Genomic DNA, 9,767 nt, shown 5'->3' on the forward strand with positions numbered 1-9,767 from the left:
TCTGTTCCTCTGCGGTCTTCCTTTCTGCAGCTTTCCCTAGTATCCCATGAAAGGCCATTAATTATCAAACCCTAACGAAGGGAGCTGTCTCTAGTTCATAGCTATAGATCTGCTGCAATCATTTTCTACTGAGGTGTTAAATAGAATTTTCTTTTGTCTTGGATAATCTCTTTGGGTAGATTGTGACTATTGCTAATCCGGATACGTGTTCCTACATGCTTCCAAATCTGATGTTCCACTTTCTGGTCATTGATCATAATACTTGCGTTTCCCAGTCTCTAAATTCCTGTTTCATATATTGCTGATGGGAGGTGAGGATAACCACTATGGCTGCTCTGAGATGGAATACTCTTTCATACTGACCTTACTTGAGCCTGGTCTACACTACAGAGTTAGGTCACTGTAAGCTGCCTTACATTGACCTAATTACATCCGTGTCAACACTACAGCCTTGCTCCTGCCGATAAAGTGCCCAACTACACTGACATCATAACTCTACCTCCACGAGAGGCGTAGTGCTTATATCAGTGTAGTTAGGAAGATGCAGTGTCTGTGTAGACACTGGGTTACAACAGCCCATGTCAATTCCACAGCTCTGCTCTCCTGCAGGAGCTCACAGCTGGAGCCACAAAATTGACAAGAAAGGCTGGTAGGCTCCCTACTATGAAACGGAGCCCTGCACTGAGCTCTCAGCTGCACTCCCCACCGGCTGTCAGCTGGGCTCCCAGCTGGAGTATCCACTCCTCCACCTTGAGGTGACCGCCTCAGCTGTAAGACTGGTGCTGGGCTCAATTTCACAGCAGAGAGCCTACCAGCCTTTCTTGTCAATTTCACAGCTTCAGCTGTGAGCCCCCTGCCTCAAGCTCAGAGGAGTCAGCCATGAAATTGACAAGAACGGCTGGTAGGCTCCCTACTGTGAACCCTATGCTGGGCTCATAGCTCAGGCTGTCACCCCTGAAGAGGGTGGGGGGCTCCAGCTGTAGCCCAGCTGCCATGTGGGCTCTCAGCCCTCCGTGCCTGCCCACGCCCCCCCCATTCTTAAGTCAATGCAAGCACGCCTAGTGAGGACGCACACCACCGACAGAAGGAGGGGAGTGTGGACATGAAAAACTGCAGTAATTACTGCAGTGGCTATATGTCAACTTAAGTTTGTAGTGTAGACATGCCCTTAGTCCAGTTTCCTTATGCCAGCGCCATTCAAACAACTTCTAAGTGTAACACTGGAGAAAGGTCACTGTGCTATAACCATCTAGTGCCCTTTGTGTGCCCAATTGCATACAGGGGTGAGGAGGGGAGTGCAGTATATGAAATATACCATGGCAGTTTTAACTGCCATAGGTGGCTTTAAAGCTCTTCAAGGAAATACCTAGATCTGGATACTGACTGCATGGAGCTGAGAGAAGCAGAGTTATGATGCCTTTCAGACTTCCGCCTCAGATCGATAACATTGGAATAAATGGTTCCAATGATCACAAGTGTCCCTGGCTCAGATTATTCATCGTTCTGGGGAAAAAAACTGGTGGGTTTATTTAGTGACCATCCCCCGTTCCAGGTAGATTAAAGCTAATTTAGTACTTGAGTATTCAAGTCACAGCCTCTGTCTAGAAGCAGCTCATAAAGGAAATGTTTAGCATTTAGGTCAGCTAACCTCCATGACTGCTTAAAGTCCCAGGTGGTGATGACAGGTCAGTTTGGTGACCTGTGAGAAGTTAGTCTCCAGGTAAAGCTCAACTGACAGTTTTCAGTGTTGCCGACCACCTTGGCAGTTTGTCTCTGATAGAAACAGTGGCTTGATGAGACAGAAGTCCTAGAAGCCAGGTAGACCTACACTGATGAGGCACCTTGGGAGAAGCACCTCCCAGTTGTTAAGGAATTTAACCTCCCAACAACCCTAGGAGGGTTTTTGCTGCCCCTGTGTCTGCTGTGTGGTGAGATAACATTCAGGGCTGTCAACATGGCACCTCTCTCAGAACTGAATAGTGACTTGGAGAAGTCTGGAAGTAGCAGTAGCTATTCAAGGTGACCCTTACCAAGTAACTGTTTGAGGCAAAACAGACTTTGTCATAACGCAGTCTTCCTCCTGTCCAGAGTGAAAGAGCTCAGTCCTTACAATGGCGGGAGTGGTGAGATGCAGAATTGTATGGAAACGGAGAATGAGGAACTGGACACCAGTGAAGAAGAGTCAAGTCTTCAGCATGACGTATGTTGATAAACTGTAGAGTTAATGGTTTCCCCACACTTTGGTTTGTTATGAAATATACTTCAGAGACCAAATAACCAGTGCTAGGTACATACTATGCTACAAAAAGCTAGTAATGCACATTTTAAAGCAAAAACTATTGTCTTGATGCAAAATTGAAAAAGCATCTAAATGGGTATATTTGTGCTAAAAATTGGAAATATAAAAACAAACTATAGATTGTAGTAAATGAAATGGTCTCTCTTACACTATAAATAAATTAAGTTCATCTGTGTATACATCTAGGTTACTAAAAACAAACTTTATCATGCGGGCATCACACAAACAAAAACACCAGAAAATATCAGTGCACAGATTAAAAAAAAAAATCCTTGGGCATCTAAAGGAAAAAAGTGTTTTTACAAATTACAAACTCATCAGCTGCATGCTAGTTGCCCATATAGGGAACTTCAACTATAGAGATGTTCTAAAGACTACTAGCCAAGCCAGGTCTAACCGTTACTAAACTGATTTTGCTTAATATACACCTGTGGTTTTAAATTTCCCATTAATATGACAGGTTTCAGAGTAGCAGCCGTGTTAGTCTGTATCTGGAAAAAGAACAGGAGGACTTGTGGCACCTTAGAGACTTAACAAAAACGAAAGCTTATGCTCAAATAAATTTGTTAGTCTCTAAGGTGCCACAAATACTCCTTTCCATTAATATATGGCTAAACTTGGTTATTGTGTAAAAGCAAATCTATATTACTGTATACTTTGTTAATATAATAGCATCTTATCAGGAATGTGCACAAAATCCAATGGATGGGCAAAAATCTATTTTGCAGTCTAGTATACTAAACTTCAAAGTCTAAAATTATTGGTTACATTTCAGAATTATTTAAATTTGTAATATCTATTTAAAGCAGGGGTAATAATAATAATCCCTCACCACCACTATTTTAAGCATCAGACAGTGAACATAGCCAAGCAGCTAGGAGTAACCTGCTTTTGGAACAGAATTTGGAGAACATAAGAATGGCCATACAGGGTCAGATCAAAGGTCCATCCAGCCCAGTATCCTGTCCACTGACAGTGGCCAATGCCAGGTGCCCCAGAGGGAGTGAACCTAACCAATAATGATCAAATGATCTCTCTCCTGCCATCCACCTCTGACAGACAGACAGGCTAGGGACACCATTCCTTACCCTCCTGGTTAATATCCATTAATCGACTTAACCTCCATGGATTTATCTAGTTCTCTTTTAAACCCTGTTATAGTCCTAGCCTTCACAATCCCCTCAGGCAAGGAGTTCCACAGGTGGACTGTGCACTGTGTGAAGAACTTCCTCTTATTTGTTTTAAACCTGCTACTCATTAATTTCATTTGGTGGCCTCTAGTTCTTATATTATGGGAACAAGTAAGTAACTTTTCCTTTATTCGCTTTCTCCACACCACTCATGATTTTATAGACCTCGATCATATCTCCCCCTTAGTCTCCTCTTTTCCAAGCTGAAAAGTCCTAGCCTCTTTAATCTCTCTTTTGAGACCCGTTCCTAACCACTAATCATTTTAGTTGCTCTTCTCAGAACCTTTTCTAATGCCAGTATATCTTTTTTGAGATGAGGAGACCACATCTGTATGCAGTATTCAAGATGTGGGCGTACCATGGATTATATAAGGGCAATAAGATATTCTCCGTCTTATTCTCTATCCCTTTTTTAATGATTCCTAACATCCTGTTTGCTTTTTTGAGTGCCGCTGCGCACTGCATGGACATCTTCAGAGACCTATCGCCGGATGATGCCAAGAATTTTTTCCTGATTAGTTGTAGCTAAATTAGCCCCCATCATATTGTATGTTTAGTTGGGGTTACTTTTCCCAATGTGCATTACTTTACATTTATCCACATTAAATTTAATTTGCTATTATATTGCCCAATCACTTAGTTTTGTGAGAAGCTCAAAGAACAATTTCTCTGTACTTATCGGGGATTTGTTTCTTCCCATGAACACTAGCTTTCCAAGGAGGAGGAAGAGGAGTTGTCTCCCCATATGTCCAGTTTCCGTGAAGCCATGACTCAGATTAGTGAGCTGGAGGAGAAGGCTGTAGAAGAACTTAAAGAAATGAGACAGGTATGTTTGAAGATTCAGGTGAGCCCAAGTTGTCTTCTGCATATTGATCTCAACTTGCCATATTTGAGTAAACTAATTGGGTGTTCTCGGAATTGTGATTGGAATGCACATGGTATTAACTGTTAAAGAATGTTCACCTTTTGCTCATTAGTGACTTATTCTAGCTCTTTCTTTTCCAGCCTCTCAAGATAAACTGGCTTGTGGTAATGCCTAGCCACTACCAGTTACAACCTTCAGATGGTTGGTGCTGGCATTGACAATGGACTGTCTTCAGACAATCTAATCTGCTTAACAGAAGCATAGGATGTGCCATGAAAACATTCCAAACTTGCACAAAGCCAGTTCCTAATCAATGTCACTTTTCTAAATCTAGAAGATGACTGAACTCAATGACCTGTTGGAAATGACAGAGCAACCAGACTATGATCTGGAGACATTTGTGAACAGAGCCAGATGCTTCATAAAGGAAGGATCAAGAAATTTCATCAGCATGGGAGGTAAGCTGGGACTACTTCAGAGCTTGCTGTCATGCATACCTTCGAAGCCCTGTTAGTGGGAATTCCCGTGTGGGCTGAAAAGGCCATTCTGGGATCATTCTGGATGCAACTCATCCTCTTCGATTGCCTCTTGTGGTGGGGACAGAGCTGAGGTGATTTGTCTAAGCAAATGATATGTCCTATTGCCTATTCTTTCCTAAGCAATATTCTGGCTGGCGTCCTCCACTCACTAGCCAGTTATCACAGAAAAATCCTTTCCAAGGGTACAGCGTAATTCAGTGAGCTACAATACCCAGCAAAGCCTAGCCAAGGATGCTGACAGTATCCTAGTTTGTCTAGTACGTGATCATATGTTTTCCCTTGTCTGAGGGACCAGTGACTGTTTCAAGGTTTAGGAATGTATGCTGTATACCCCTGGAAAGCTTGGGATCTCTGCCTTCCATTGATGTATACCAATTATTTTGGTCACTCCCAGGAGAAGGAACATCAGTTTAGAATGGGTCTTAAGTCTAAGTTGTAACAGTTGCTGACATGCAGGTTCTAAACATGGCTTGTGGCTATCTACCACAAGGCAATATTTGTAGCCATTGCAGCGAATCATGTCTTGCCAGCACCCAGGTCTGGTGTGCACGCTTTTTTCCCTTTTTTAAAATCCAGGCCATAACACTTGCTGTAGGGACTCCCTTCCCCCCCTACTATGCACGTATAACCCAGCTTGCTGGCCCTTCTTCCCAGACCTGTGCAGAATGAATTGCCTTGTATGTTTCTGATACTGTTCTGTACGTGTTCGCTAGGTGCCATCTCAGCTACCTTGATTTTTCCCAGAATGCAATAGTAGCAACAGTGACACAGGCAGCATAATGTGAATGTTCACGGTTGGCTGGTTGACACGCTATGATGTTGAGGAACTATTTACATTTCAGCTGTGTTTATACCCAGGTCAGATGAATGTCAGACTGGCTAAACAGTATTTGGAATACTCTTGTCTTTTTCCCCCACTTTGATATCAAGTTGGCTTTAATGGTCCCTATTTGGAAGTACTGGGGCTACACCAAACCCTGAATGCCTCCTGCAGGGCGGCCGCACTCTTCCAAAGGACAGGAAGCATTAATCTGTCCAGGAGCACATGGGAATACTAGCTGCTAAAAACATGAGGGACTTTGAACAGAAATGTTTGGGGAGCAAGGTGGTTTCTGTACATAAATATCCTCCCCTCAGAGGCTCCACATCCTAGCTGCAGCCCTGTGATGTAGGGCAGGATCCTGTGAGTCGGCAAGTGGAGCTGATGATTTGGAAGAGGATGACCTACAGCAGCTGATAGTAACTGCCCTTAGTCTAGCCTCCTCCAGACCCTGGCGAGGCCAGTGAGGCATGGCGTTCTGGGGGCTGCTTTGTGGCACAGGTAGAGGAAGTAATGTCAATTGCAGCTGGGAGATGAAGCTGCTGATGGACTGGGATCAGGAGCAGAGTGAAGGAGCTTTCTTGGGCCAGGCAGGGAGCCAGAGCAGAAGCTGAGGGAGTATGACATTTCACAGTGCAATCCAGATCAGTGAGGGCTGTGTCACCACTTGCCCTGCAACTTGGGGTGCCTCACAGTGCCTTGCTGCTGTAGCTCCCACCTGGGCTCCTGCAGGTCACACCCTGGGTGTCTGTGTGAAGCCACACCCCGATCCAGCAGCCTGTCACAAACACCAGCCACACTCTGGCTTCCTCCAGCCTTGGTTACTATTTGCAGGGTGATCCCAACACACTCCTAGTCCCAGATTTCCTGCCAGAAATGTCTTGCACTGTACAGTCCTCTCCTTAACAGTGCAGATATACTAGGTCCATTGCCCTCTGCGGGGATCAATACACAACAGCTTGCCACCTTAAATGGCATTACCTCAATGAGTCACTACACTAGATTAATTTTGATTAAAGAACAAAACAAGTTTATTTAACTGCAAAAAGACCGAGTACAAGTAACAAGACAAAAGTTAGAAACGGTAACAAGAAAAATAAACAGAATGCTTTCTAAACCTGGTTCAAGGTGAAGTTCTTGCTACATTTTCAGTGCTTTGCTAACAAAACTCTTAGACCAGGGTCTGCTCCCGAAGTCCATAGGCTGTTTCTTTTGTCATCTTAAGTGAAAGAGAAAGGCAGAGTATTTTTGCCCTTATTTTAATAGTTCAGTCACCCTTTGAACAACAATTTCCTGAGAGACCCCCTATTTAAATTTCTTGCCAGCTGAGAGCAAGGAGACATGGAGTCTGGTGGAGGAAGGAGGCTTCCTGCTGTTTCTTTTCACCTGTGTATGTTGAAATGCAGATTTTCTTTATATCCCCCTCTTCCCCCCCATAATGTCTGAGGACTCTGTTTATCGCTTATATGCAAACTGAGGTAAACACACACCCCTTTGTTTGACAGGCCTGTTTGACCAGTTCTACCTAATTGAGCCTGAGAGTTTGAACGTGTGCCCGTAACATTACACACAGTGTTGGGATGTACATTTCATCACGATATCATTGACCAGGGAGTTATTAGTTTTCAAACGATGCCACACAAGGCATATTTACAAACGTGTGTGTATGTGTGGGAGAGAGGGTGAATACAGGGCTGCATTTCCTTGCAGGCAGGGATAGGACAGGAGTGAGGTATTCAGACTCTCATCCACCACCCAAGTTCCTGCTGTATTCTTACTTCCCCACCTCCTCCCTGCTCAGCTCCTTGCTCTTCCTGCCCCCTTCAACCGCCAGGCCCAGAGACTGGTATCTGGGTTTTGTGAACAAATGTGAAATTGAAACTGTCTCAAACGCTGAAGTCACCATGTGTCCAAGTCAATCTGCCACCTAACTCCCACACTTCATTGCAGATGTCGTGGAGTCCCTGGCTCTTGCCATGCAGCTGGAGGAGCAGGCCAGCAAGCAGATGAATAAGAGGCGGCCTCAGTAAATATACCAAAACCTGATTCACAAATACCATTTTTCTCTTCTCTGTGTGTGTCTATCACGTCAGTGGTTTCTATGTTAACTCTGCCTATTTTAAATGTGATACAATAAAGTATACTTAAGTCAGTCCTACCTGAAGACAAGAGGTCAGAATAGCAGCCTTTGACCATGCAGGCCCCATGTTGGGACTTGGTAGTAATTGTTCTAGAAATGCCCTCTTGGCAGTGACGGAGCGGAAACTTGTAGTTCTTCCTGTCATTAAATGCCTCTTCCCCTCATTTACTGACAGAATTATCTGCTCTGATGTAACTAGATAAACTCATGTATTCTAGTGTACATAAACTTTTTTGCTTCTAGATATATTGTGAAATGGTGAAAACCTGCAACTCTAGCTGCTTTGCAAAGGAAATGGACTAAACTTAATTGTAAAAAGAATAAAATAAAGTCAGTATTTTTTTTAAGACTTTGGCTGGTAGATAAATATTCCTGGATTTATTAACTTCTGACTTGTAGAAAATTTCTTGTCAACTGTCAGTTATTTAAGAAATTCTCTGAAGACCTTCCCCCCCAGAGCAGACTGGCCTTTATGGCAGAGACTGGCTTTTGGGACTGGTTGGTCATTAAAATCTTTTGAAGTTTGTAATGTTTGTATTTAAGTAAAAAATCAATTAAAGTATCTTGTCTCTTGGTTTTTGGAAGGGGAACAGGGGAAAAGTCTTCAGACTAGTGAATCTCCTAAGCAATAGGTGGCAACAGCCTAGAGTGCCTCAAATCCACTTTATAGCAAAAACTGTAAGTACATCAGAAGCAGGCACTGCTAAACAACCAAAGGGGCCACTGGCTGATTGAGATGCTAAAGCAGCACTCGAGGACAATAAGGCCATTGCGGAGAAACTAAATTAATTCTTTGCATGGGTCTTCATGGCAGAGGATGTGAGGGAAATTCCCAAACTTGAGCCATTCTTGTCAGGTGACAGATCTGAATAACTGTCGCGGATTGAGGTGTCCTTAGAGGAGGTTTTGGAACAAATTGATACACTAAACAGTAATAAGACACCAGGACCAGATGGTATTCACCAAGAGTTCTGAAGGAACTCAAATATGAAATTGCAGAACTACTAATGTAACCTATCATTTAAATCTGCTTCAGTACCCAATGACAGGAGGATAGCTAACTTGACACCAATTTTTAAAAAGGGCTTCAGAGATGATCCTGGCAATTACAGCCTGGTAAGCCTGACTTCAGTACCGGGCAAACTGTTTGAAACTTCAGTAAAAGACAAAATTGTCAGACAGATGGATGCACATAATTTGTTGGGGAAGAGTCAACATAGTTTTTGTAAAGGGAAATCATGCCTCACCAATCTACTGGAATTCTTTGAGGGGGTCAACAAGCATGTGGACAAGGGGGATCCCGTGGATGAAATGCACTTAGATTTTCAGAAAGCCTTTGATAAAGCCCCTCACCAAAGGCTCTTAAGCAAAGTAAGCTGTCACGGGATAAGACGGAAGATTCTCTCCTGGATTGATAACTGGCTAAAAGATTGGAAACAAAGGGTAGAAATAAATGGTCCATTTTCAGAATGGAGAGAAGTAAATAGTGGTGTCCCCCAGGGGCCCAGTCCCATTCAACATATTCATAAATGATCTGGAAAAAGGGGTAAACAGTGAGATGGTGAAACTTGCAGATGATACAAAACTACTCAAGATAGTTAAGTCCCAGGCAGACTGCAAATAGCTACAAAAGGATCTCTCAAAACTGGCAACTGTCTTAAACTCAGCAAAAAAGACATACATTTCAAAAGAAACTGGAAAACAATTTGACACTGATCCTGGGCAGGTGGCCTGGGGGCCAGGGACACTGGGCAAGGGGCTGCTTGGCTCCATGCCCAGGGCAGGTGGAGGGTCCTCCACGGCTCCCCACAGCTGCTCACCCAGCTCTTACTGTGGTCAGGCTGTATCTCCAAGCCGCCCCCGCCGGGTTGGGGAGAGCCATGCTGGGAGCTACGGCGGACCCTCCACCTGTGC

At 43.8% G+C, this 9,767-nt stretch overlaps 1 protein-coding gene across 2 annotated transcripts in view; it reads left to right on the plus strand.

Annotated features, from left to right (window-relative positions):
• KIF2C (kinesin family member 2C) overlaps positions 1-8,365 on the plus strand; it is a 49,035-nt gene extending 40,670 nt beyond the window's left edge. For both annotated transcript variants that reach the window (XM_077823847.1, XM_077823848.1), the window contains 4 exons: positions 2,089-2,200; positions 4,199-4,315; positions 4,689-4,812; positions 7,664-8,365. In XM_077823847.1, coding sequence (XP_077679973.1) covers positions 2,089-2,200; positions 4,199-4,315; positions 4,689-4,812; positions 7,664-7,743 — 433 coding nt within the window. In that variant the 3' untranslated portion in view covers positions 7,744-8,365. The remainder of the gene's footprint in view (positions 1-2,088; positions 2,201-4,198; positions 4,316-4,688; positions 4,813-7,663) is intronic.
• Positions 8,366-9,767: the final 1,402 nt, after the last annotated feature.

The sequence above is a fragment of the Eretmochelys imbricata genome, chromosome 8 (genome assembly GCF_965152235.1).
Source record: "Eretmochelys imbricata isolate rEreImb1 chromosome 8, rEreImb1.hap1, whole genome shotgun sequence".
NCBI lineage: Eukaryota > Metazoa > Chordata > Testudines > Cheloniidae > Eretmochelys > Eretmochelys imbricata.